Raw genomic sequence first — 27,993 nt, forward strand, 5'->3', positions numbered from 1 at the left:
TTAAAATGAAAGAGTTATGATCTCTAAAAACGGCTATATTTTATATATTCAGTAACGTTTCAAGCAAACATTATTACTTCTTTTTTCCAACAACCTCAGGGGACCACACATTCACACCCTTCCACCAGACAAGAGACTACCCCAGTTACCTCATCTTAACACCTTCTATATTCTCATTTCAAGACTTGCAAGCTGGAGACTTTAGGCCCCAGCACCATGCTTCCTCTTCTATGCGCATGCGCACAGCTTGCTCACTTTTTTGTGACTTTCTAGTGAAGGTGCCACACTGGCACCAATGACTCTGAACACCAAAGGGGTTTTGTTGATTACAGAATACTGTGCTTCAGAAGGGTAATAATGTTTTGCCATTTTTAAAAATTAATTTTGAAGATTGCATGAAGCATAATGGGAATTCAATCAGGAAAAGGGCTGCCTGGGGAAAACTGCTGCTTGCTTGGTGTCCCTTCCGTGCCTCGTATCCTTGGCCTATGGCCCGTCCTTCCATAGGGCCTGCTTGGCCCAGAAGCTGCCAAGAGACAGATCCTGCATCAGGGCTGCTGCCTTCAGCACATCAGCCCCCATCAGTTGTTTTTTAACTGAGGCTGGGAGGCCCTGTTTGCAGCGAGCGCCCATGAATTCTGCTTTCTTCTGACACTTATCTCTGATCTCATTTCCTCCCACTCCTCTCCTGACTGCAACCATTGTTCTCAGCGCCCACTCCTGAATCTCTGCCATCCTCTCCCTCCCTCCATGCCATGCACTGTGACAGAGTGACCTTGCCGGTGGCTGTGGCGCTGCTCCTGCCATCCTTTGCCACCAAAGGCCCAGGCAGGGAATGAGGATGATGCCACAACAGTAATAACCCAGCACTTACAGTCCTTCCTTCCTTCCTTCCTTCCTTCCTTCCTTCCTTCCTTCCTTCCTTCCTTCCTTCCTCTCTCTGCCAGGCTCTCTCTCTCTCCGCTTGGAATGGCAGCCATCTGAACGGATGGATAGATAACAGAGGTCGCTTTTGTTTCTCATAGGCTTTTTCTATAATTTTGCAGCAGAGACAGCAGTGGGACTCAAAAGTTACTGCAAAAGGGCGACCGACGAGAAGGCTGTGGCAGAATGCACAAGAGAAACAGATGCTCTTGTGCTCAGCAGACTCTTTTGCTGGCTTATCTTGAAACAAGTATTCCCCTTTATGTGGATCCAGTCTTAATTCTACATGCTTGGAGGGGAGAGAGAAGCACTGTGTGGCATTAAGGGGCTGGTGGTCCTGAATCCTACAGATCATCCTAAATGGGAAATGTGTATACAGTGGTACCTCTGGTTACGTACTTAATTTGTTCTGGAGGTCCGTTCTTAACCTGAAACTGTTCTTAACCTGAAGCACCACTTAAGCTAATGGGGCCTCCCGCTGCTGCCGGAGCACGATTTCTGTTCTCATCCTGAAGTAAAGTTCTTAAGCCGAGGTACTATTTCTGGGTTAGGGGAGTCTGTAACCTGAAGCGTATGTAACCTAAAGTGTATGTAACCCAAGGTACAGAGGGTGAGCCTGGGGAAAGGCTTTGGGCCTAAAAGCCCAAATGAGCCTTCCAGGCCTCTCTCAGCTCTCTTCCCTGAGCCACAACCCTGTTTTGTACTCTGCTCGGGTGTTTTTACCTGTCTGGAACAGGTACTTAAAATTCTGCTCATGCTTCTTGCACGCCTGGAAAGAGAGAAACGTGTGAGGGTGTTGAAGCTAGCCTAGTGTACAAAGGTAACACACCTATTATTATTATTATTATTATTATTATTATTATTATTATTATACCGACTTTCTATCTTACAATACTCAAGGTGGTTTACAAGCTGAAGAAACAAAAAGTGCACATCTTATAACAATCTAATGCAATACAAAAATGTGATAATAAAGCAAAACTTTAAAATAAGCAACCTACATCAAAAAGTAATATTCAACAATTAGTAGAGTAGTATAAAATAATATAACATATAAAAGTTAAATAGAAATCCACTCAACAGTTACAATAAATAATTTCTAAAGCTATAATCAATAAAACAATGGCAAGCCACAGTACATAAAATAATACAATACAACTTGAGAAGCAGAGACTAGAGGGTGGAGCAAGGCAGGTGGAAGGAGGCCTTGCCTGATGGAGTCTCTCCCCTCACAGTTGCAAGGCCCACTTTGCCCTCTAGCCTCACCCAGTACTGGCATCTGGCCCCTCGAACGAAAAAAGTGGCCTTCAGGCTCAGTTTAAGGTTCCCCACCCATTGTTGTTTTATTTGAGAGCCTGCCAAGGCCTCTCAGAAATGACACCTCTCTGTGGTAGTTGACAGGACTCCATTTACCAAGCACCACTAAGCCTTGGGCCTATGCCAGGGATGGAGAAGAAAGCCCCATTGTAATAACTCTCCTTATCAGAATATCTGCCAGTCTCGGCCCCTCACTTGATAATATGATAATCATGACGATACAGAATAGCTGTAACAGACCCTCCAAATGTCCCTATTTTCCAGGGACAGTCCCAGGTTTACAGAAGCCATTCCAGTTTTCTGATTTCGTCCCAGAATGTCCCACTTTTCCATAGGACATCCCTGGTGCTTCCCCCCCAAAAAACAATGTTTAGGGGTACTCTCATTTTGACTCAAGAAAATCGCCATTTTATAGTTAAAATCGGGGGAAATAAATACAGTAAATGGACAAAAGTACAAAGATTCACAAAATGTTTAGGGGGTATGCGTACCCCCAGGAAAAAAAGCACTGGACATCCCTATTTTCATCAGAGAAATGTTGGAGGGTATGGAGTTTTGCGACCCCTGAGCCAAGGAGATAAGCAACTATACAACCTTTAGAAGGCATCTGAAGGCAGGCCTGTATAGGGAAGTTTTTAAATGTTTAATGTTTTATTATGTTTTTATATATGTTGGAAGCTACCCAGAGTGGCTTGAGCAATCCATTCAGATGGGTGGGGCATAAACAAAATTATTATTATTATTATTATTATTATTTAGATAGGGCGTTCCTATTTTAGCTGGAGAAAAGTGGAGGATATGCTGTCAACTCCTGCACCCAACATAAAGTGTGCAGACAATAACACAGGGATCCATGGCAGGGCTGCTATAATCTGCACTTCCTCTCTGTTTCCAACCTGCAGTATTGAAATGATGATGATGGATTATGTTTATTACAATTGCAGTGTTGGGGCTTTAAAAAAATAATAATGATGAAGCTGGCCATCTCCACTGCAATGTGAGTATCAGGATATACACTTCTGTGACCAGAAGGGAAGTTCACCGTCATAAAACATTAAAAGCAGCACTGCTGATATATAGCCTACTGAACAAAGGTAAGAATCACATGCATCTGTTTCCCTGTTCATTTTCCCTCTGCCTCTGCCCACCGTTGGCATATGGTGCCCCCAAACAGGAATTGAGTTGAAAAGGTTCCCTTGGCATATCAGCATTATTGAGCTTGGTGGACCAATGGTTTCAGTGGTGCCAACTCGAATAAAATATTGGGGGGAGCGGGTAAGCCCTGCCCCACATAATTACATGGTGCGGTGTATGCACACCATTTGAATGGCACTACCTATTAACTTGGGGCAACTCCCTCAAATATTTTATTAGGGGGCCTGAAGGGCCCTAGGCCCCTAGGAGTTGGCTCCTATGGGTCTGACTCGCTTCCTATGTTCTCATGTTTACTAAACATTCAGAAACCAAAAAAGGCCACATCATGGCGGTTTCCTTACTCAGAAATATCAGATCTGTTTCTTAGCCCCAGCTAAAAATCCTTGTTCAGAAACCCAAATGTTGCTAGTAGGAAGTATTATACAATTACAGAATTTGAGCTGTGATTGCAGAATGCAGAATGACTCTGAGACTTAACTTTCTTGAATTGAGATGCTATGCTGTTCTCAGTTTTGCATGCTTGTGGATGTACATTGATACTGACTCAAGTTGACCTTCCAGAAGTTAACTGGCACCAGGGAGGAGCATGAGCATATCCTGTTCCACTTTCTGATGCTAACAAGCCCTTGATATAAAGAAAAACCAGTTCTGTTAATCTTTTAAGCAATGTAATCTTCTTCAATGTACTGGAACACTGGCCATAGTCCCTAAGTGGAAAAGCAAGTACTACTTCTAATTGGATGTTTGTCAAACTAATGCCTGGTGCAAATGTACTGTAGGTGAGTCATACCTGCCCATGGCCATCTGGAGCGAGGCCTCTTACCTTGCACTTCAGCATCACTTGTTTACATCATGAATCTAATTGAAGATTTCCCTTGGAAGACCAATTTGCCTTGCAAAAATAGGGGTGGACATGGTCTGGGTTGCATTATTTGCTTATGATGTGACTTGTAGAAACATGACAACTTGACATGTTGATCAAGTCTGGGTCATCATTCCTGTCCCTAGTTCTTACATAAACTGCTGCAACTGGGCCCTCTGTAAATTCAGCAACTAGATGAACATCTGCTGTATTATTTGATCCCAGCAGAACATTGGGTTTTATATGTGATGACCAGCTGCAGAATACGGATGTCTGGGCAAGAATTACCACTGGCAATATTTACTGTGTAATATTTCAGTTTTCAAAAGGGTTTACAATTCAGTTTCCTTCTGGCCAAAGTGAGGGGATTATGGTCTCCTTTTTCAGAAAACATCCCTAATGGTGGGGTCTTTCTTCTTCCTTATAGCTATGTTTTCACAGTGGAATAAAGAAGCATCCTTGCTGTCATGTTGTACATGTATTAATTTAATACGTTCTTATTTTATATTCTGAGCTGATAGATCTGAAGGGCAACTAATAAAAACCTGCAGTTAAAAACTACATAAAATCCAAAAATGAAACTGCATAAATAATAAAACAGGTTGTGCAGCAAGGAAAATCAGGAGAGAAAAGAATGTCAAGTTGAATCAGGTAAAAGTGATCAATAAGCCCCAAAACTCTTCTGTGGGGAAAAAAGACTCATTCTTATCAGTTCCCTAACAGACAGAAGAGTGGAAGCATGGTCAATGACCCTACAAAGAGAATGCCAATGTCTCAATGCCCTGTTTGGCTAACCACCCACCCACCAAAGGCTTATAGTTAGGTTTCTCAGGAAGTTTTTATTAATGAATAGGTACGGTATGTTTTATGAGGGACGTGGGTGGTGCTGTGGGTTAAACCACAGAGCCTAGGACTTGCCGATCAAAAGGTCGGTGGTTTGAATCCCCGCGATGGGGTGATCTTCCGTTGCCCGGTCCCTGCTCCTGCCAACCTAGCAGTTCGAAAGCACGTCAAAGTGCAAGTAGATCAATAGGTACCGCTCCGGCAGGAAGGTAAAGGGCGTTTCCGTGTGCTGCTCTGGTTTGCCAGAAGCGGCTTAGTCATGCTGGCCACATGACCCGGAAGCTGTACGCCGGCTCCCTCGGCCAATAAAGCGAGATGAGCGCCGCAACCCCAGAGTCGGTCATGACTGAACCTAATGGTCAGGCGTCCCTTTACCTAGGTATGTTTTAAAAGGGAGAAGTTGGTCCTTGAGCTATCCTAGCTGTACACAATTAAACACCACAGAGGTTAAACATGTCCCTTTGAACTGGGCCTGGAAACCAACTGGGATCCAGTGAAGTTGTCTTAGAATCAACACTGTATGTTCCACTCTTGCCATCCCCAGTTAACATTCTGGAATTACCTTCTGGATCAGCATAAGTGCCAACTCCCTGGGGTCCTGGGTGCCCAAGTACCCATAAAATTCCCCATGAAGGGGCTGGGCACCCACAAATTTCAATGCCAAGGCCATGCACGCTGCATGGCACCTACTGCCCCGGGCACCCATGGTCACGGGGCTAAGTTGGCATTCCTGTGGATCAGAGATAGTTACTGAGAACCTTTCAAAAGCTGCCAGCGTGGAGTATGTTACAGTAATCCAGTGGTTTTCAGCTAGTGTGCCGTTGCACCCTGGGGTGCCTTGAATGATGGTCACGGGTGCCGCAGGCCTCTGTCCCTCTTTCCTTCCCTCCCTCCTCTGATGCCCTCTCCTTTCTCTGTCTCCCAAAGGCTTGCACAGCTGTTTATTGCAGCAGCCCTGGCTATAAACTAGAGTGGTACCTCGGGATGCGAAAGGGATCCATTCCAGAGCCCCGTTCACATCCTGAATAGAATGTAAGACGCGATGGCGCATCTGCGAATTGCGTTTTGCTGCTTCCGCGCATGCACGTGATGTCATTTTGAGTGTCTGCGCGAGTGGCAAAACCCAGAAGTAACGTGCTCCGTTACTTCTGGGTTGCCGCAGAGCGCAACTTGAAAACGCTCAACCTGAAGCACATTCAACCCAATGACTGTATAAGCTTCGCAGGCGAATTGTGCCTCTGGGAGGCACCCCTCTTTGGGGCAGGGGGTGAAGCTCAGAGACCAGGGGCAGTGGCTGCTCAGAGGATTCCCACGGAGAGGGGAGAGGAGAGGAGGCTGAGGTAACACTCCACAGGGGAGGGTGTTCAAAAAAGGGAGAGAGGCTGCCAGCTCTGCAGGCAAAGGGTGACATAACTGGGCTCCTGAGTGCCACAGGGGTGGCACAGAAAGAATATACAGTGGTACCTCAGGTTACATACGCTTCAGGTTACAGACTACGCTAATCCAGAAATATTACCTCAGGTTAAGAACTTTGCTTCAGGTTGAGAACAGAAATCGTGTTCTGGCGGCGCGGCAGCAGCGGGAGGCCCCATTAGCTAAAGTGGTGCTTCAGGTTAAGAACAGTTTCAGGTTAAGAACGGACCTTCGGAACGAATTAAGTATTTAACCCAAGGTACCACTGTAGTTGGTAAAGGGAGCCGTGGACTCAAAAAGTTTGAAAACCTCCTCAGTAATCTGTTCACACTTATGCGTGTGGTTTCCCCATGCACATCCAGCTAGGAGCCACAGCATGGCGCCAGAGGGCAGCAGCAGGTGCTTATCCCTGCTTTTGTACTTCATCTACATTCCAAGGCTGATTTGGGGGAAAAACACACAAAAAACAAAGAATGTCCCCTTTGTTTTCCTGATTGCTCAGAACAAAAGGAAGTAAGAATGAAGAGAAAGGGGGGGAGGAATAGTGAGACAGGCTGCAAACTGTTTCTGGAGGACAGCATCAAAAGTAGAGGTGCCCTGAAGCACGTGAGATCAGTCACTACAGTAATGGGGGAAAACGAAGGAACAATTAGATGCTCTCCTTCTCTCTTATGGCAAGGTTTCAAGTTGAAACCTTGTCTCCATGTAATCTGCTCTGAGGTTTGCAGAAGGCTAGTCTTGCATTCCAGGCCTGAGGTCCTATTTATGTCAGAAACCATCTTTTCCTCTTTGGTGTCACCTGTTTTCTGTGTGACTCATCCTCTGAGCTGGGTGGAGGGAAATTTGGGGCTAAAGCTCAGCAATGCCTCAAGGACAGGCTGAGCAGCTACAGTGCTGAATGTCTCATCTGTGGCGCATCTGGACAGGATTTTGAGCTGACCTGGATTAGAACTCAGCTCCACCCTAGAGCTGCTTTAATCGAGGAGTAGGATCTGGGCATTTAAAGTCACTGGTATGGTGCCTGTATATTCCCGCCCCTCCATGAATAATAAAAACTCTGGTTGGGGCTCTTTGGACCACAGCTGTGACTTAGAGGGGCATTAGACCAGGGATGATAATATAACACCGGTCCTGAAAGACCTACATTGGCCCCAAGTACGTTTCCGAGCACAATTCAAAGTGTTGGTGTTGACCTTTAAAGCCCTAAACGGCCTCGGCCCAGTATACCTGAAGGAGCGTCTCCACCCCCATTGTTCTGCCCAGACACTGAGGTCCAGCACCGAGAGCCTTCTGACGGTTCCCTCACTGCAAGAAGCTAAGCTACAGGGAACCAGGCATAGGGCCTTTTTGGTAGTGGCTCCTGCCCTGTGGAACGCCCTCCCATCAGATGTTAAAGAGATAAACAACTAACTAACATTTAGTAGACATATGAAGGCAGCCCTGTTCCGGGAAGTTTTTAATGTGTGATATTTTAATGTATTTTTAATCTTTGTTGGAAGCCGCCCAGAGTGGCTGGGGAAGCCCGGCCAGATGGGCGGGATACAAATAATAAATTATTATTATTATTATTATTATTATTATTATTATTATTATTATTATTATTATTAGGCTCCAACTCCTGCCAGCTTCAGTTAGCGTGGTCAACAATCAGGGATCATGAGAGATGAGTACCATCTGGAGAGTCATAGGATCCCCACTCCTGGGTTTGATGTTACAGTGAGTATGATTTTTATATTGCTGTAAACTGCTGTGATCTATTTTTATGATACAGCAGTATTTAAATATTTTTTGATAAATAGATAAATAAAAGAACTAATATATAAAAAAGTTGGGAGATCCAGTTACAGATTTCTTGCACTTTATCCTTAGACACTCTGCCGCCTGGTAGGTGCAACTGCCACGCTTCGCATGCTTAGCCTGTGGTTCATCCTTCCAGAGGGGTCTGTTTGGCCCAGAAGCTGCCAACAGATAAACCGATCCCCAGGGCTGCTTCCTTCAACACCTTATCAGGTGAATCCTGCTACTTTCTGCAGAGGGTGGGAGGCCCCATCTCCAGTGCCCATGAACTTTGCTTTCTTCTGACGCTATCTCTGATCTCATTTCCTCCCACTCCTCTCCTGACTGCGGCCATTGTTCTGAGCACCCACTCCTGAATCTCTGCCATCCACTCCCTCCCTCCACGCCATGCGCTGTGACAGGGTGACCTTGCTGGTGGCGTGCTGCTCTTCATGTTGCTCTCTCCCGCCAGAGGCCCAGGCAGAGAATAAGGATGATGACACAACAGTAACAGTCCATCCATCTCTCTCTCCTCTCTGCCAGGCTGTCTTCACTCTGAATGGCCAAAGAGAGCCATTGATATGGATGGATAGATATAGAGGCTGCTTTTGTTTCCCATTGGCTCTTCCCAGAAGATTGTGGCAGACACAGCAGCAGAACTCAAAAGGTATTAGAAAGGAGGAATAGATGAGGAGGAAAAGGGACATTATAAGCGGAATGCAAGAGAGAAAGGAGGTTCTTATCAGTGCCAGATTTAAGGCAGTGTGGGCATGCAGAGCTGAGGGAGCGCAAAATATTATAATAACCACCACCACCACCTATACTTATATGAGTGCCTACTGAGAAGATCCATAAAAAATGACTGTACTGAAAGAAATTATAGTGCAAATAAGAAATATTTGGAGGGGATAACTATTTTTGCCCTCGCTCAGGGTGCTGCATTACCCAGTTCTGCCGCTGTTCTCATGTTCAGTAAACTCTCTTGCTGTCTTGAAACAATTTTTCTCTTTCCTGTTCTGTGACCCAGTCTAACTTTATGCACAACCGAAGAGAAACACAGCGTTGCATTAAGGTGCTGGTTCCTGGGTCCTACGGGACGCGGGTGGCGCTGTGGGTAAAAGCCTCAGCGCCTAGGACTTGCCGATCGTCAGGTCGGCGGTTCGAATCCCCGCGACAGGGTGCACTCCCGTTGCTCGGTCCCAGCGCCTGCCAACCTAGCAGTTCGAAAGCACCCCCGGGTGCAAGTAGATAAATAGGGACCGCTTTATAGTGGGAAGGTAAACGGCGTTTCCGTGTGCTGCGCTGGCTCGCCAGATGCAGCTTGTCACGCTGGCCACGTGACCCGGAAGTGTCTCCGGACAGCGCTGGCCCCCGGCCTCTTAAGTGAGATGGGTGCACAACCCTAGAGTCAGACACGACTGGCCCGTACGGGCAGGGGTACCTTTACCTTTCCTGGGTCCTACTGATGATATTGAGAGGGAACAGTGATCTAGCGCTGTAGAACAAGGGTCTCGAGTCCAAAGGTGGCTAGAATCCACACTTCTTTGCCCTTTAATAATTTCATCCAAACCCTAGAGGTGTTAGGTTGTTCTTAGACTTTACATATGCTCAAGGAGGTACTAGCCCCATGTGCAAGGCTATGGTTCCAGGATATGATCTGAAGGCAGCTGAGGCTAGCACTTTGCCAAAGCCAAGGAGGTTCAGACAGTGCCTGGATGGGAGACTGCAGATCTACACATATATTTAAAGCATGTCTAGCACACATTTAAATCACATGACCTTCCCCCAAAGAATCCTGGGAATGACTATTCCCCACTCACAGAGATACCGTTCCAGGCAGCCTTAACAAACAAAGTTCCCAGGGTTCTTTGGGGGAAGGTCATGTGCTTTAAATGTGTGTTGGATGTGCTTTAAATGTGGACTTCTCTAAGACTGACATGTATGCTAACTTGGGTTACATGATGCAAGGAAGGAAGGGGATATAAAGGTAAGGAAATACAATAAAACCCCGGCACAGCAAACATGTCAGGCGGCTTCTGAAATCAGGACCTGGGATTGAGCTGTTTTGATAGATTTCTAAATACACGTAAACAAGGCTGGTGTGATGGAAGTATCCACCCAAATGTCCTTCCTTGGTTGAGTCATTATATTTGTTCTTAGGTTGTTAAGTCCTCCCATGTTACCTGGTAGCAGCCTTAAGGGAACATCCTAAAATTGTCTCTTCCTCAATCCAAATATTCCTATTTACCTTTCTAGAAGTCTTTTCAATGCTATGCAGGTTGTATTTCATGTCTCCTTCCCAAGACAGGGCCAAACATTTTTGCTGCCTGAGGTTATGAACAAGATTCCCTCACTACCACCACTTCATTCAACATATAGAAGCCACATACAAAAGCCACATACAGAGAGGCAGTGTGGTGTAGTGGTTAGAGTATTGGACTAGATCCTAGGACACAGGGTTCAAATCCCCACTCAGCCATGAAGCTCACTGGGTGACCTTGGGATAGCCACTACCTCTCAGCCTAACCTACCCCACAGGGTTGTTGTGAGGATTAAATGAGGAGGGAGAGAACCATACCTGCTGCCTTTAACTCCTTGGAGAAAAAAAGTGAGATATAAATGCAACAGAATAAAACTGGCAGGTGAATTTTTCTTCAGCAGTCGGGTCCTCCACCAGCTGGCTAACTTAGGGAGTCCAGGGGGCAGACATCATGGCACTGTACAGTTCTGGCATCTTCTGCCAATCAGCATTGGCCATCTCAGACAGCCGCCTCCCTCTGCCCAACAGCAGGGCTGGCTCTTCCTCCTTCTAGTAGCATTGTGAGGTGGGCTGAATAAGACTAAGATAAGGAACTGGAAACTACTTAGTGAGCCCCATGTCTAATCTGAGATTTGGACTCAGTTCTCCCAAAGCCAAATGTAGTTCTTCAGCCTCTACAACTAGCTGATTTAAGAAAAGGGAAACCTTACTGATGATTAGTTTTAGGGATTGTGACAGTATTAGAGGAAATCTATCCTATTTCCCAACCTGTGAAAAACCACATTTGTCTGTGAAGTGGCATGACATGTTTCCGTTCTACACAGTGAAGACTAAAATCTTACTTTAAGTGTTGTTTGTTTTTGAAGCATGTTCTGGACAGATGTGGCAAGAATCTCCTTTGGGCACCTGACAGAGCATATATACTTGGAAGTAAGTCCCATTGAATGCAGGTAAGCATGTATAGAATTACAACCTGAAAGTGGGCGGAATACAGTACAGCCTTTCTTCCCTGACACAGACCTTACATTAACCACATGTAAAACACTGTTATAATGCCCAAAGTTTCCAATACACCACATTGGCCGCACTGGAAGAGAGAGAATCCGCCACCCCACCCCACAACGCTGTTCAGTCCTGATATTTTAAAGGTAAAGGACCCCAACAGTTAAGTCCAGTCGCAGACGACTCTGGGGTTGCGGCGCTCATCTCGTTTTACAGGCCGAGGGAGCCAGCGTTTGTCCGCAGACAGTTTTTCTGGGTCATGTGGCCAGTATGACTAAGCTGCTTCTGGTGCAACGGAACACCGAAACCAGAGGAGTGCATGGAAATGCCGTTTACCTTTCTGCCGGAGTGGTACCTATTTATCTACTTGCACTTTTTTGCGTGCTTTCAAACTGCTAGGTTGGCAGGAGCTGGGACTGAGCAATGGGAGCTGATATTTTAGCTCCTCCCAAATATGCATGCAATCACATGATAGGTAGGTAGGTAGGTAGATTTGTAGATTCCAGCAACTGCAAAATGAACTCACATTACCCCAAGGCAGGCTTGTTTTATATGTTGTCAGTGCTTCATCTCAGGCAAATAAATAAATTCATCTATTCAGGCACATTACACAGAATTACCATTACACAAGGGGAGAAAGCGGTGGGCATCTCAACTTTTTCCATATCAGCTAAATCACAGCCAATTAAAAAAAAACCTCAGCCCAGCTGCCCTTCTTCATATAGCAGGATAGTCCTAAGGAACCAGGGTGTGCTTAATGGGAGAGAGAGCCTTTTTTTAGGATTTCTTAATTACTAAACCTGGAGGTGAAGGGGAAGCCTGGTCCAGCCAAGGGTATTTATGTATAGACACAGGAGTCAGATTGTAACGGGGGAAATGGCTCATCTACTTTTGATACAATCAGGGAAGTGGATTAAATCTGCGGAGCGTGGCTCGGTGGGATTTTTACTAACCAAAGTTGTTTGCACGTCCCTGTTACTAGCAGTATTTATTTATTTAATATAATTTGCACATTGCTTGATGGAGTGGGGGGGAATCCCCACCCTCAAAGCAAAATGACCACTAACAAAAAATGATCCACAATATAGTCAGATAATGGGTTATGTTGATATGGCACAGTTTCTCAAGTTCGTAGTTTCGTTGCTAGTTTGATCCATTGACTACAGCGGTGCGCGCGTTATTATGAACTCTTTTTCATGAGAGTTTGCAAAACAACAACAACAACAACAACGTGGAACACCCTTGCCTAGAACTCGATAAGGCTTCCTACCTCCACCCTTCCTTTTAAAAAAGTAATAATACAGTAATACAAATCTCCGCTTTCCACTCCTCGGCATGGGAGCTTAGACTGTTGTCCTCTGATTGGCCAGGCTAGGGCGCAGCCTCAGCCAATGAGGCGCGACTTAAGCTTCCCCTTGAATGAAGTGTGTGTAATTTGCGAGTTGTTGTGTGTAAGTGAAACTGATCAAAGGCGCCACGGCTGGTGTTCTTGGCTCTAGAGGAGAACTTGCCGCGTCGAGAGGCGGCGGGGACGGAGGCGATCAGCTCCATACACCCCCGCTGAGCCGGAGAACCGGAGAGCTTGGTGGGCATTCCGCTTGGGGATCAGGTGGCTCATCCTGCCGCCCTCTTCCTCATCCCCAATGCAGAATGCCATAGCCTGAAAAACGCGCCGCCGCATGCCAGGAGCAAGTGGTGGAGGGAGGAAGGCAGAGAAAGGAAGGAAGGAAAAAGCCCAGGCAAAATACAAAAGCAACTCAAGATCTTCCAGCGATGAAGAGCAACTTGGTCAGAAGCTTCGTGCCTTGGCTGGCCCTTCTCCTGTGGAGCCTGCGGTCTGCAGCTTCTCAAGCAGGTAAGTGACCCCGAACAGTCTAAAAATGTGCGTTATCTGTCGTCTTCTTTTCTTTTTGGCTGCCTTGAGCGGAATCGCGAGGAGAAAACTGCCCTTTGCAATAACACAAACGAGTGTCTGTTTAGCCCTAAACAGGACCTTACACGGCGGCTGTGTTTATATCCCGCATGATAGTGGTGTGTAAACCCCCCCCTACTCCCCCCCTGAAATCGGATCCGAGGCGTTTGATTATCTTTCTCTCGTTTTGTCAGCCGTAGGGAGGGGAACTGTGTACTAGTTTCACACCACGGAGAGACGCCTTTGAACCTGTGCCGCCGAGCTGTGGCAAAACCTATTTTCGTGTCTCGTCCTCCCCAGCTTCTCAGCTCTTCCTTTCTCTAAAGGGAGAGGGATACCCCCCCCCCAAACAAACAAACAAACAAACCACAACGATCTTTTATTTTCGCGATTGGTACGGGTCTGAGGAGCGCGATCCTGGCTCGCTGATTGCGGCGTTTGGAGGAGAGGCGTGTGTGCTTCTCCTAAAAGGGAGGGCAGAAACTTCAAGGCAAACTTTATGGAATCTGTAAAATGTTGTTTCGCTTGTTTGAAGGGTTGGGTTTTGGAATCAACTGTGGGGAAGACTTTTGTGTGTGTGTGGGGGGGTGTTCTTTAGGCTGAAATTACAGAACCAGGACTTGATCTTCAGCCCTCCCAGCCTTTGAAATTGATTCCCTAGGTCTTGTTTAAACCTCAAAACCCTGGCGCACTTGAAGTAATGATAATACGTAAACAAGTGACTGTGAGCATGTGCAAAGTGCGTTTCCCTCTTCACTGAGTTTCCATAGCCCCTCCCCACTTACATACCTGGGATTTGGGGCTTACAGGATATATAGGTTAGAGAAGGTGTGGTTTTCAGGTAGGATTCGACTCTTTGTTTTTCCCCTTGAAGTTAAGTGCCATCTTGGAGGGAAAAATTATTATTGTATTAGTCATTAGTGATGTATGAGACAAGTGGCTACTTCACACAACCCTTCCACAAAATTTTATTCAGTGCCATGTTCTCCTCCCTGAGGAGTCCCTCCACTCATGATGTTCTTAAGGAGAACTTAATTCTTTCATTCTTTCTTTGGTTGGGGGGGGGGATTCTTGGGTCAGAGTAACTTCCTCTTCATGGTTCCCTATCCAGGGCACATAAAATAACAAACCCTAACCCTACTTACCTGGGAGTAAGCTCAGTTGAATACAGTATGACTAACTTCTGTGTAAACATGGTTGGGACCTGCGGTTCATATTGATCAATTGCCCTCTAATAACCCTGCCTGTTGATAGATTGAAATACGGCAAAGCAGTGGATTCATCCTGCCCTTTCAAAACAGGTTTATGGGGTTAAGTAGGGGATTCGGATCCACTGTAGTTATTGAGGCTGCGTGAGGGAGTGGCAGCTACTCCAGACTAATTAATGGAGTTTGGGGGCGTGAGCCTGTGTATCTGACATTCCAGTCACCAATATAGATTAGAATCCTGACTCCACCTATACTGAAAGAACATGCAAGGGGGGAGAGTTGGAAACAAGCTTGTCAACACTTTAACTAATGGTGATCTTGAGTAGAAAAATCCAGTGAGGTAACACATGCTCTTTCAACTCTTCTCCAGTGTGCTGTGCTTACACAAATTCTGAACCAACCATAATATTTCCAACTGCCAACTATTGGGAAAAGCTTGCCTTGCCCCAGTTATCCTGGGGGTGCAATGTAGGTGTTGTGATGTAGAGAATTCTGTGGGTTCTTGTTGCCCGCTACCCAGAAAGAAGGGGGGGCATTACATTGGTACTGATGCATGACTTTCTCCTGCTCTCATATACAGTGGCACCTCGGGTTACATACGCTTCAGGTTACATACGCTTCAGCTTACAGACTCCACTAACCCAGAAATAGTGCTTCAGGTTAAGAACTTTGCTTCAGGATGAGAACAGAAATTGTGCTCCGGGAGTGCAGCAGCAGCAGCAGGCCCCATTAGCTAAAGTGGTGCTTCAGGTTAAGAACAGTTTCAGGTTAAGTATGGACCTCCGGAACGAATTAAGTACTTAACCTGAGGTACCACTGTAATATTAGAACCCGGGATCATTCAATGAGGCTGAATAATGGGGAGATTCAGGGCAGACAAAATCAAGTACTTCTTCGCAGCTTCCACAAGAGGCAGGGATGGCTTTAAAAGGAGATTAGACAAGTTCGAGGAGGCTACAAAGAGGGAAATGCACTCTGCACATGCAATAAGCCCCTGAATATTGGTTGCTGGGGAATACAAATACACTGCAGTCTTGTCCCTAGTTGGCCAGTGTAGCTAACAGGATGTTGGACAAGTTTTGGGCTTGATCTTCTGCTCTGATTATGGAGAGGAGACTTCCACTATGTAGTTAAATTCTACTTAAGGAATGTCTGTGTGTGTCTCTGTGTGGGACTTGCCATAAACATTCCTGCCTTTCCATCTCCCATTGCTGAACTGTGTCATTGGGGGAGAAAGGGGAGAGGCCCTGTTGCCTTGCAGGTGGCATTCTTCCATTCCCGTCAGATTCAATCCATACCTTGGACTGGCAGGTTCCAAGTGCGAAGATTAGAAAGGGAGAAAAAGTTTTGATTTGAAAAGGGCCAAGTCCACTTTCCTATCTTGTTTTGTGGTTTCTTAAGCCAACAGACTGGGGGAAATAAAAGGAGTCCCTTAAATCGATGCTGTTTGAAAGGTTAACCTCTCCAGCTAGGCACTGTGGTATGGAGGAATTTTTCTGCACAGCGTTTCCTTGGCTATCTGTTGTTAAAAATAAAAATCTTTGGGGAGGGTGTTGTGTGTGTGAAAGAACTATGGATGTCCTCCTCTCTTAGACACTGGACACAGAGTCAAAACAAGTTAAGCATTCGTCCCGTTTTTCTGCCCGTAAATATGTTTGCAAATATTTTTGAGAACAAAGTCCTTTGGAATGCTTAACTTCCTCGGCAGGTTCCCTTTGCACCAATGGGTTGGGGAACCATCTGCAGCCTTTCAGATGTTGTTGAGCTCCATCTCCTATCAGACACCCCCCCACCGGCATGGCCAGTAGTCAAGACTCATGGAGAGGGCCACAGGTTCCCCATCCTTGCTTTATTATGTCCATGTTATCTGGAATGCAGTTTTCTTGGTGTATTCTAGGGAATGTTTAGGGGCTGCAAGGTGGTGGATGAAGGAGAAAGCTAGAGAGGTGGGAGTAACCTTTTAGCAAGGCTTTGTTGTCATAAGAACATAAGAAGATCCCATGCTGCTGGATTGGGCAAAAGTCCTTCCCGTCCAGGATCCTGATAGCAGCCCGCCAGGTGCCTCTGGGAAGCCAACAAGCAATGCTAAGAGGCAATAGTTCTCTCTAGCTCTTGAACCCTGCAACTGGCACTTGGAGGCTTCATTATGACTGTTGTTCATTGATAGGCTTTTTTTTCATATGGGTGTTTAATTCTGCTTTAAAGTCATTTAACCCAGAGGTCATTTCAATAATAATAATAATAATTTATTTATACCCTGCCCATCTGGCTGGGCTTCCCCAGCCACTCTGGGTGGCTTCCAACAGAACACTAAAATACAATAACCTATTAAACATTAAAAGCTTCCCTAAACAGGGCTGCCTTCAGATGTCTTCTAAAAGTTTGGTAGTTATTTTTCTCTTTGACATCTGGTGGGAGGGCGTTCCACAGGGCGGGTGCCACTACCGAGAAGGCCCTCCACAAATAATTTATGCTGAAAATGAATAAATTGTGCTTGAACTGCTAAGGTGGGTTGTTGTTGTTTTAAAAACGATAGTAGCGTGGAGGGTCTCCAAAAGCACAGGGCCCTCTGCAAAAAAAAGTCGAATGAGTGGCCAAGCAGTGGCCCTCCAAATGCTGTTGGACTGCAAAATCTAAAGTGCTGCAGGACTAATCTGATGGGCAATCACCAACATTAGTAATTTCAGCAGACCTGTTTAAATGAATTGACCTAAACTCATTGACTTCAATATGCCTGCTCTGATTATTACTAAATGTTGGGTCAACCCCTTAAACATTGCACTAGAAGCTGCTTAAAAGAGCAGTAATGTCAGTTTATGCCAATTAACATGGGAGCAATGTGCTTTGTTTTTGTAAGACCTTATTTAACTGAAAAGCGACTAATCAGTATATTCAATTATAACGAAGAGATACCGGTCTTCCTCTGCAAAGATGTTTATGTGAGGTGCCTGCAGCGATGTGTGGCCTTGGGTAGGGTTATGCATTTGCAGGGAAGTGTGGCCTTGGACCGGGTCTCTTGGCACACCTCCAGCCCGGTGACCCTAACCAGAACAACCCCTTCCTGTCTTTCCTATCTCTTGAGGCTGGTATATTTACACTGGCACAAATGATGCACCTTTTCGCTTTATGCTGCATTTCTGCTGATATGTATTCTGCCTTTTGTACTTTACACAGTGTGTTTCAAGGCACTTGGACTCTGCAGCTGTTCGCTAATGAACAACTATGCTGTGGGGAGCCACCTTGTAGATGGAATTGCCCTCTGTGAAGTCAGATAGGTCATTGTCCTCTATGTTGTTGTTAGGACTCTACAGAGAGATCACATCTCACAACCTTTTCTGCTGCCAGCACCAAGGCAGCACTGGCAGGTTTCTAACCCTCGGAACTGCTACCTTATTGGAAGGTAGTGATCAGGCCAAATAGACACAATGAAACTGAGAAGGAAGGGTGACCTCCGTAGGGAACCTTCGCTGGTTCCCCTACAGAAGCATTTCTGCGATTCCTTCCATAGCTCAGCGGTAAAGCATCGGTTTTGCATGTGGAAGATCCCAGATTCAACCTTTTGCCTCTCCAGGTAGCGTTTGCAGAGGCCCCTGCCCTGGGACCCTGGCAAGCTTCTGCCAGTCAGTGCATACAGAAATGAGCTAGATGGGCAGTGGCCTGACATGGTATAAAGCAGCTTCCTCTGTTCTCAGCTGTCTTAATTTCCTCTGCCAAGAGGAAACAACCTTATTTTTCTCCCTAAGTTGATGTGTTGGTACACAGCTGCTGGACAACCGAGTGCTGGGAACCTTGTTTACGTTTTTTTCGACTTAATGAGCACTTGCTAATGAGCCCTCTCTTGCTCTCCTCCCTCAGTTAATAGAGACCAGGTTTCCCCAGTTGCCCGAAACCAGTTTTGTGTCAACATTCTTGACCTCTGCTAATTGCTTTCCCCATGTATGCTGTAGCTTTTGTCAGTGGGAAGAAAATCAAACAGTGTCGGTCAGATAAACTAGAGGGAAAACCTCCCTTCTCTGCCCAGATCCCCAGTTCAAGACACACCTGCCTAAGCAATGCTGAGATTGGGAGGAAATCGTCTACTTCTTAAGAATCCATGGGTCAGAGGTCTCCCCCCCCCCACTTTCTCACACATAAGATGGCCTAAAACCAAGTCCTGATAGGGGGGGGGGGAATCAACCTTTTTTTGGTTGCATTTTTCTTCCATGTGAAAAATATGTTTGTATGTACCTGCACAGATTTTTCCTGGCCCTTTCCAAGTGTGAAAAGACATGGGAAAGGACCCCTAGTAACTTCTAAATCAGGGGTCAGCAAACGTTTTCAGCTGGGGACTGGTCTACTGTCCCTCAGTCCTTGTGAGCCGTACTATGTTTTGAAAAAAGAAAAGAAAAAAGAACAAATCCCTATGCCTCACAAATAACCCAGATGCATTTTAAATAAAAGGGCACATTCTACTCATGTAAAACATGCTGATTCCCGGACCGTCCGTGGGCTGGATTTAGAAGGTGGTTGAGCCGGATCTGGCCCCCGGGCCTTAGTTTGCCTGCCCATGTCCTAAATGGACCATATCTGTGAGATGAGGTCTATTATAATTCTAATGACAATGCTACGTCTGTAGAATCCTGATGTTGCACAGAACTAGACTTGGCTTGAAAAAATGAGGTGGTAACATTTTGAGCACGTATGGCAGGCCTCTTCCCCTTCCCCAAATTACCACAAGCGTGCTACATGCATCTGGGACTGTGGGGAAGGTACCCCAGACAGGCATGAGTTCCGTTCTGTCTCACTTTTAGGCATTAAACGCCAAGGGGAAGTTTGGCCTTACGGTCGTACCTCAGAAGTCGAACAGAATCTGTTCCAGAAGTCTGTTTGACTTCCGAAATGTTTGACTTCCAAAGTGTGGCTTCCGATTGGCTGCAGAAAGCTCCTGCAGCCAGTCGGAAGCTGCGGAAGCCCTGTCAGACATTCAGCTTCCAAAATAACATTTGAAAACCAGAAAAGTCACTTCCAGTTTTCGATCGGGAGCCAGATCATTCGACTCCCAAGGCGCTCGGGAGCTTAGGTACGACTGTATATTGGACATATTGCTTAAGTGTATTGATTAGGTAGCCAACATAGTGCCTTCCAGATGTTTTGGACTACAACTCCCATCATCCCTGGCTGCTGAGCATTCTCACTGGGGTTGCTGGGAGTTGTAACCCACAACAACTGGAGGGGTAGCACATTGGCTATACCTGGAATAGGGGAATTAATGCAATCGCCTGGTCTAGCCTTGGTTCAGGAATTCCTTTTGGTGATGAGCCCATTGTTATATTAGGTTTCAAGTGTAGCTTTTACAAGATCTGAAGGCAATGAGTTGATAAGAGGAAATCCATCTTGCTTACCCTAAGCACTGCCATGGTATCATCTCTCCAACACCCCAGTCCTCACAGTTCTGCTCTCGTGTCAACAACACTGCAACACAGCCACTTCTAATTGCCACAAATACTCTCCACACCTTCTCCAGGCCTGCTCCCTTCCAGAAAGGGTCATTCAATTAATATGTATAATATGTACAAGAAATCTTCTAAAGGTTAAGAAGGCTTTGTCGACTTTCCAGTTCCTAGCCAATTCTCTGCTCCGTTGATAGATTTTAAACAACAACAACTACTTCTCTCTCTCTCTCTCTCTCTCTCTCTCTCTCTGTGTGTGTGTGTGTGTGTGTGTGTGTGTGTGTTTGTGTGTATTTTCTAGGCTGCAGAGAAAATAATTGTATCTTAGGGTTGGGAGGGACCGGGACATCATCAGTCCAGGTCCACCCTGCCTTCATGTGGCATTAGCCACAAATTGGCCTCCCTGCAGATTAAGCTGGAATGAAAGTCAGACAGTAGGATGCCACAAAAAGGGTGCCAGAGCAAAAGAGGTGCCTTGTGCCAAAGTGCCTGCAGAGCACCCAGCTCCTCCAGCAGACTGGATGAGTTGGGAGGGCACGTGTCATAAAGGAAGGGAGGGCAAAACTCTTAGAAGCCGGGCGCCAGGTGCATTTTGTGTCTAAAGGTTCTCCATTTGCGAGCATCTCAAAAAGTCGGGTTGCCATTTTTTGTGCCTGGCTGACACTTAAGGATTACTGAAATGTATGTGCTTTGAAAAGTATATGTTAAGGATAGACTATATGTTAAGGAGTTTAACAGTAAAGAGTGTTTTGAAAACCTGATGTATGGTACCAATATTTTTATTGTAAACACAAAATTAAGCATGCATTAAATGTGATATGCAATTCACATAAGTAACACATTGTTAATATTAATTCATGCTTATCAAAATAATAAATAAATAGTGTTGCCGCCCCCCTCCCCCGCCCCGTGGTGACTAGACATTCTGTTTTGGCGCCCATAACCCAAGTCCCAGAAGCCATTTGGCTCCTAGCTTTTCTACCCCAGTTTCTAACACTGAGCCACACCAAGACCATTATTTATTTGTCACATTTATCCACGATTGTAGGGTGCCTTACACTGAGCTATTTAATTTAACCTTTACAACAGCCCTGCGAGGTGGGTTATGGCTAAGAGGCAGTGATGTCAGCAGCGAACTTCCTAGCTAAGCAGGGGTTTGAGTCTTGGATTCTTGCATCTTCACTCGACACTCTACTCACATAGACTGTGATTGCTTTTATTGTCTACTCTACACCAGGGATTGGGAAACCCCCGACTCTCCAGTTGTTGAAGGTCTCCAACTCCCATCAGTCATAACCAGCATGGCAAATAGGTCAGGGATGATGGGAATTGCAGTTTAGCATAATCTGGAGGGCTACAGGTTGCCCATCACTGACTGTACCTCCGATTGCATTTGCTTCACAAAAATCTGGGAGTTTGTGAAAGAGAAACTAGTGTGTGAGTGTATTGTAACTTTAGGGTTTCATGCATGTTATTTGTGTGTGCGCCTGTGGATGGAAGAAGGACAGCCTGTATTGTCAGGGGGATAAACATCTGTGGGGCTGAGATACAAATGATAGCGGGGCAGGGACCAAACAATGGAGCCTATTTCTCTGATACATTTATTTCTGATTGGAATCTGTCCAGCCCTTGGTTCAGTCCCTGCCTCCCGCTCTTGAGATAAAAGAACTCTTTGTTGCTGGACCTTCGCTTCTGGTTTGACCAAACCCCTTAAGTCTCTTGCTCAATGATTATTAATTTGGAAACTGCGAAGTGCTAGGAAAATGGAGGGGATTCAGGAATCATGGCATTTCAGTGGGAACATGACTATGTAGGGAATCCATAGTAGATTAACTGTAATATAAGGTTTTGCCCCAGAACCAAGTTTTAGTGCCAACTTGGTTGTGGTTACTCCATGGAGAGGGGAAGGTAATTTGTGCATGATCAGAGACACTGAGTATCATGGCCGCGTCCATCTTGCAAATGTGTACGAAAATGGTCCCTGCTGACTGAAGCATGCTGTAGAATGAAGGTGGACAGAACATGGATTGTGGTCTGCAAGCTAATTCTGTTGGAGCACTGAGTGTTTTGCTGCTCGCTGGGGTTCTTGCGAAGAATGCTGGGCTTTTTCCAACAAGGCACTTCTTGTGCATACTCAGGGTCAGTCAACACAGGGTACTTATGTGCTCTTCAAAAATCCCATGAGCTCTAGCTGGATGACCACAGAGTTTCTAGTTGAGAAAAAGGAGTGTGACCAGCACATATCTAGAAGACTCTGGTTGCTGGCTTCATATGGAGCTCCTTGGGGGGGGGGGGGAATGTGAAGGATCATTGTTTTAAAAAAGGGTACCCAACAGATTCAGAAAATGACTTATAGATGCTCCAGCTGGCTCAGGCGTTTGGGCCAAGCCACCTGATGCAGGGAAATGGAAATAAATCCTGCAGGGTCCGTAGCCAATTTAACCTGGTAGGAAAATCATCACTGTATTTAAGCAAGTGGTCCAAAATTGATGGGGGAGATTGTTCCACTTTAGCTAGAGATGCTCACAAAAGGGCACAGATGTTCTTATGGGATGTTGAGGCTCACCTGGCACTGAAAATGTCATTCTGGATCTCCTCCTTGGAGGAGCTCTCCTTTTCACGCTCTCCTGTTTCCTAATGCAGGCAGCCATTTCCCTGTGGTGCAACTTTTGGGTCCAAGGGGCTGTGCCCTAATCTCTTCCATCTATGCACAGCTTATGTTGTCAGAGATTTGCATGGCCAGGGCTGGGCAGGATTGTCCCTCCCATCTGAATCACTCCAAAGGAGGGGGGGTGGAGGGAGGACCTTTCGTAATAGGTAGTGCTTGCTGAGTAAATAGCCGCAAGCGAAAAACCAGGTGTGCAGGGGAAGATCGGAAGGGTGGATGCCCAGCCATGAAGCAACTCCGAGCGGCAGCAAAGCAAGAGGGATGATGTATTGAAGGGGTGATCTACTTGAGGGATCATATCCAAACAAGGGGTGTTGAAAAGCATCGTGGCCACAGCCGCCGCCCACACCTGGTGTGTGTCCTCTCCTGCCAGATAGGCACAGGGTGTCTTCACAAACAGAGCACTGAGTCAACTGAGAGAGAGAGAAACAATGTTGCTCATCCCCCGCAGTTTGAATGGGTGTTGGGGACAGACACCAGGATAGCTCTTGGAATCGCCACTTAAGCAATCCTATGGCAGATGTTGGTTTTAGGACAGGGAGCTTATCCACAGAAGGGGGTTGTTGTTGTTGTTTTTGAATTGAGGGAAGGATACCTGAAGGAGCGTCTCCACCCCCATCGTTCTGCCCGGACGCTGAGGTCCAGCGCCGAGGGCCTTCTGGCGGTTCCCTCATTGCAAGAAGCAAAGCTACAGGGAACCAGGCAGAGGGCCTTCTCGGTAGTGGCACCCGCCCTGTGGAACGCCCTCCCATCAGATGTCAAAGAGATAAACAACTACCTGACATTCAGAAGACATCTTAAGGCAGCCCTGTTCAGGGAAGTTTTTAATGTGTGACATCTTAGTGTATTTTTGGTCTTTGTGGATGCCACCCAGAGTGGCAGGGGGAAAAATAATAAATTATTATTATTATTACACAGCTCCGTACATGCCATACATTTATGCTGGGAACTGTAGTTCACCCCTCACCATGGGTGGAGCCAGGATTTATTTTATGGGGTAGGGGGACTGGACACCCACTATCATCCTCCTCTGACTGGTTCTGTCTAGCAGATTCGGAACGAAATATCTCAGCAGTTGTTTTAAATTACTTTCTTTTGGCCCCAAGTGCTCAGAAAAAAACCTGTCAAAATCTTTCTACTTTTAGTTAAGTATTTTAATCAACTGAAATGAAGAAGGCTCCTGATGATAGGGACACCCTGGAGGGACAGAGTGATTGTTGCTCTTCTCTTTCTTTCTTACCAAGAGCAGAGAGGAGGGAGGAGGAAGTGGGCAGAGAGGGAAAGCCACACAGAAGCACCTGTGGCTTCCAGTGCAGCTGCCTGCACTAATTTTAGGCTTTTCAACTTTGACATTGCCCCTTGTAAAAAAAAAAAAAAAAAAAAAAAGGCTTTTCAGAGCCTGCCTTCTTCTACATTCCTACGCCTCCTCCTGACAGAGGATACACTTTTGGAACAGTGGCTGTAGCAGCAGAGGCACAAATAAAGCTCTGCTAGAGGCAGCTTCACAGCATGCATATTCCCTTGGAATCAGTCCAGTTCAGAAGTGCAGGGTCACTTCAAGCCAAGCCCCCTTCTAAGATTATGCAAGATTATACAGTCGTGTTATAATTGTCGTCGCCGGCATCCGTCTGTCTCGAGAGACAATGGAGCGTGCCTCCGGGGGTGAAGTCAAACCGCTGTATTAGCAGCACCAAAAGTGACCTCTGTGGGGCGCAAGCCTGGGCAGTGTTGAATGGAGGTTTTGGGGGTGCCCAGATAACGAGACCTCGCTGGTGTGGTCCAAAGGGAAGCAGAGCAATACGTTTGGCGCTAGCTTGGCTGCTGGAGTTGCTGGAGGGAGGCGTGCAAGGCACCATCCAGCTGTCTTAGGGATTTGTGTAGAGTTTACTCCTTAGCCTTTTCTTCTCTCAAATGTAATTTGATGATGATGATGATGATGATAATGATGTATGCATTGCAATGCTCAATGCAGATCTCTCTGTGCTGCCTTTCAGCTAGGTCTGCTATTTTGTGTGCATGTTCGTGGGCAAATGTTTTGGATCGCTCCAATAGCTTCTTTCTGAGCGACTTAAGTTGTGTTTACCTTGTTACGCAACAGAACATGCACACCATTCTCTTGAAACTGAAACACCTTGTGTTTTCATTCTTCCTAAATGCTTAGCTATGGAGCATACAGAACAACTCCTTTCCCATGCCACGTGCCTCCTTCAGAATGACCCTAAGAGCCAATCTTTACCCGACTCACCTTCTTTCACTCTGCTTGACTCCAATAAGCACAAAGGGTGCAAAGACTGCTTCTTAGTTGCTAAACAGCTTCTTTTTCATGCTGATTGGGTGGCTCTGGGATGCTGGAGGTAGGGACCCTGCTAGGACTCTAGTAATGGGTCTTTGACCCCCTGCAACCTTGGACCACTGCCCCTCTACTTGGAATATGGTGGAAGTTCAGGAATGGCTTAGGACAAGACAGATTCCATCAGTCCACCGTCAGGACTATTATAGTTGCATCCTGCAGTTTTTCTGAGGAACAGGGTGACATAAGCCTCTTTTTTTAAAAAAAAAACCAAAACAAACAAACCCTCACAACAACCCTGTGAGGTATAAATAGATCGTGGGAGTGTGGCTGACCCAAGGTCATCTAGTAAGTTTTGTGGCTGAATTTGACCTCTGTTCTCCTGTCAATCACTGTGGCACACTCTCTTCGAAGACAGTTTAGGGGGACGTTTGTTTCGGGTGCTAACAAGTCTATTCCAAAATAGTCTCATCAAAGCCCAACTCACAACGTTATGGGATTATAACCCTCCTCGCTTCAACCGGTGGAGGGAAAAGCGTTGTATGCAGGAAACAGGTGGGTGAAAGGCACTTGCTGCCTCATCTCCCAGCTGAGTGGCCCGCTCAAAGGTACAGGAGGAAATACTGAGTTACCACCCAGCCACTCCTTGCTTTGTATTTTCTGTATGGGGAAAACCATAGAGCAGGAAGTGAGAGTCCACATCATAGAATCATGGAACAGTAGAGTTGGAAGGGATCACAAGGCCCATCTTGTCCAACCCCCTGATGTTGGACTACAGCTTCTATCAGTCCTAACCAATAAGGCCAATGGCCAGGGATGATGGGTTTTGTAGTCAAGCAGCATCTGGAGGGCCCCAGATGTTGGCCTTTCGCGTAAACCGCAGCGACCCTAAAATGGAACCTTTCAATCTCCCCATGGTTGTGCCAGGGGAAGAGAGGAAGATAGGAGCATATGAGAGGGAGGTTCACTGTGCTTGTTCTCATAAAGCTAAACTGTGGCTTAGTACTGCAGTACACCTGAATGCAGCCACTGTGAACTTTGAATTCTGTGTGGTGGGCAACCGTGTGCCAGGGTTGGTAGTATTACTGCTACTGTTTATGCAGCTCTTTTGAGTGTTCTTGATGCACATTATCCCGGTCATCTGTACAACAGCCCTGTAATGTAGCTCAGACGGATAATCCCTAAATTGCACGTAGAGGAGCGGTTATGGGAGCAAGATCTGAACTGTGAATTTCCAAGGTGCTGCATCTGAAACCCAGATCAGCCTCTTCTCCAGATATTTTTAAAGACTTCAACTCTTATCAGCCCAAGCCAGCACAGCCAGTGGTTAGGGAGGATGGTAGTCTAAAACATTTGGAGAGGACTAGGTTGGTGAAGGTTGAATTAATGGATCTATGAAGCCCTGTTGAATGCATGTATGGCTCCCTCCACCGCCATGATTTCTCCATACACAGGACCAGTAGCATGCATCCTATCCGCACAGATAAGTGTGGCGATTGTCCTCCTTTCCCCTGATGTCATGATGGGCAAGGACTCCCGTTGGCACCAGGAAGCAAAAGGGTGAATGGGGCTGACAACGTTCCCTGGCAGTTGGAAATGGCCGAAGGCCAGGTATGAGAACACAATTGGCAGCCGATGATTTATAGAAACCTGAGCTCCAGCTTTTTAAGATGGGAAGTAGCTGGGCTTTAGTAAAAACCGGGGGCTCTGTTCTCTCCTCTTCCTATAGAAGCCAACTTCCTCCTGGTTTTAATACACTCCCGATTGTTTTCGAGCTGTGAACTCAGCCTACACAAACCACAATCATGCAGTGTGTAAGGAGGAGAATGGGTCATTTATGATTGTGAATAATAATCTGTATAAAAGTGCCTAAAATGAGGCAATCCCTGCACCCACAATCTAATAGGCACGGCACAAGAGGAAAAAAGGGATGGGGAGGGAAGAGGAACACCCATAGATGGTTGCGTGCTGAATGGTGAGCTTAAGGCGGCTAGGTTTTATTTTGTTTTCTGCCTGTCTTTCTAGGCTGGAAATGTGGAACTCAGGTTTATACTTGTTTAGGGCTCTGTGCTGTCGTTCCAGAAGGGTAGCAGTGAGAAGTATTTATAAACAGAAGAATGCAGAGAAGGATCAGAGGTCGGCTCCCTTTGTGGAGATGTGTTACTCTGCATGCTATCCTTCTCCCACGGCTGGCTGCTGCTCCCAACTGCCACAGAGCTGTCAACCCTTCCTCTCTTTCCACCCATCCCTTTTGAAGGCATGTGATTCCTTTGAGCACTGCATCCGTACATTTCTTTCCACTCTCTGTCATAGTCACCCAAGTTCTGCTTATAGGAGAATAGTACTCTCCTAAGCAGTGGTTGGAACTCCCATTGTTCTAGGCACATTTTGCCTAGGACACGGGTGGCACTGTGGGTTAAACCACAGAGCCTAGGGCCTGCCAATCAGAAGGTTGGCGGTTCGAATCCCTGCGACAGGGTGAGCTCCCGTTGCTCGGTCCCTGCTCCTGCCGACGTAGCAGTTCGAAAGCACACAATGTGCAAGTAGATGAATAGGTACCACTACAGTGGGAAGGTAAACAGTGTTTCCGTGCGCTGCTCTGGTTCACCAGAAGTGGCTTAGTCATGCTGGCCACATGACCCGGAAGCTGTACGCCGGCTGCCTCGGCCAGTAAAGTGAGATGAGCGCTGCAACCCCAGAGTCGTCTGCGACTGGACCTAATGGCCAGGGGTCCCTCTACCTTTAAGCAGTGGTCGAAACTCCCATTGTTCTAGGCACATTTTGCGATGGGGAATTTCAGTAGCGCGAGCAGTTTCTGAGCACTGGACGCAGTACTGCACCTAAGATTTCAGATTAAAACTGCAGAGTGGAAGGAAAGGAGGACTTTTTAATGCCTCCCCACTTCCAGCTCTGAAGACTGGAGAAGAGACCCTC

At 46.3% G+C, this 27,993-nt stretch overlaps 1 protein-coding gene and 1 long non-coding RNA gene across 3 annotated transcripts in view; both read left to right on the forward strand.

The window, feature by feature from the left end:
- The first annotated feature begins 892 nt into the window (after window positions 1-892).
- LOC114587812 (uncharacterized) lies at window positions 893-12,381 on the forward strand. 2 transcript variants are annotated; one of them, XR_003704336.2, is made up of 4 exons: window positions 893-1,744; window positions 3,186-3,335; window positions 8,123-8,230; window positions 11,417-12,381. It is a non-coding gene; the product is annotated as an uncharacterized LOC114587812 (long non-coding RNA). The 2 variants fall into 2 exon arrangements; XR_013391784.1 differs by lacking the exon at window positions 11,417-12,381 and adding an exon at window positions 8,834-9,084.
- Window positions 12,382-12,990: 609 nt separating this feature from the next.
- ERBB3 (erb-b2 receptor tyrosine kinase 3) overlaps window positions 12,991-27,993 on the forward strand; it is a 93,546-nt gene continuing 78,543 nt past the window's right edge. Inside the window, exon 1 of the mRNA XM_028712625.2 lies at window positions 12,991-13,407. Within this exon, the coding sequence (XP_028568458.2) occupies window positions 13,326-13,407 (82 nt within the window). The 5' untranslated portion in view covers window positions 12,991-13,325. The remainder of the gene's footprint in view (window positions 13,408-27,993) is intronic.

Source organism: Podarcis muralis, chromosome 2, assembly GCF_964188315.1.
Source record: "Podarcis muralis chromosome 2, rPodMur119.hap1.1, whole genome shotgun sequence".
Classification (NCBI taxonomy): domain Eukaryota; kingdom Metazoa; phylum Chordata; class Lepidosauria; order Squamata; family Lacertidae; genus Podarcis; species Podarcis muralis.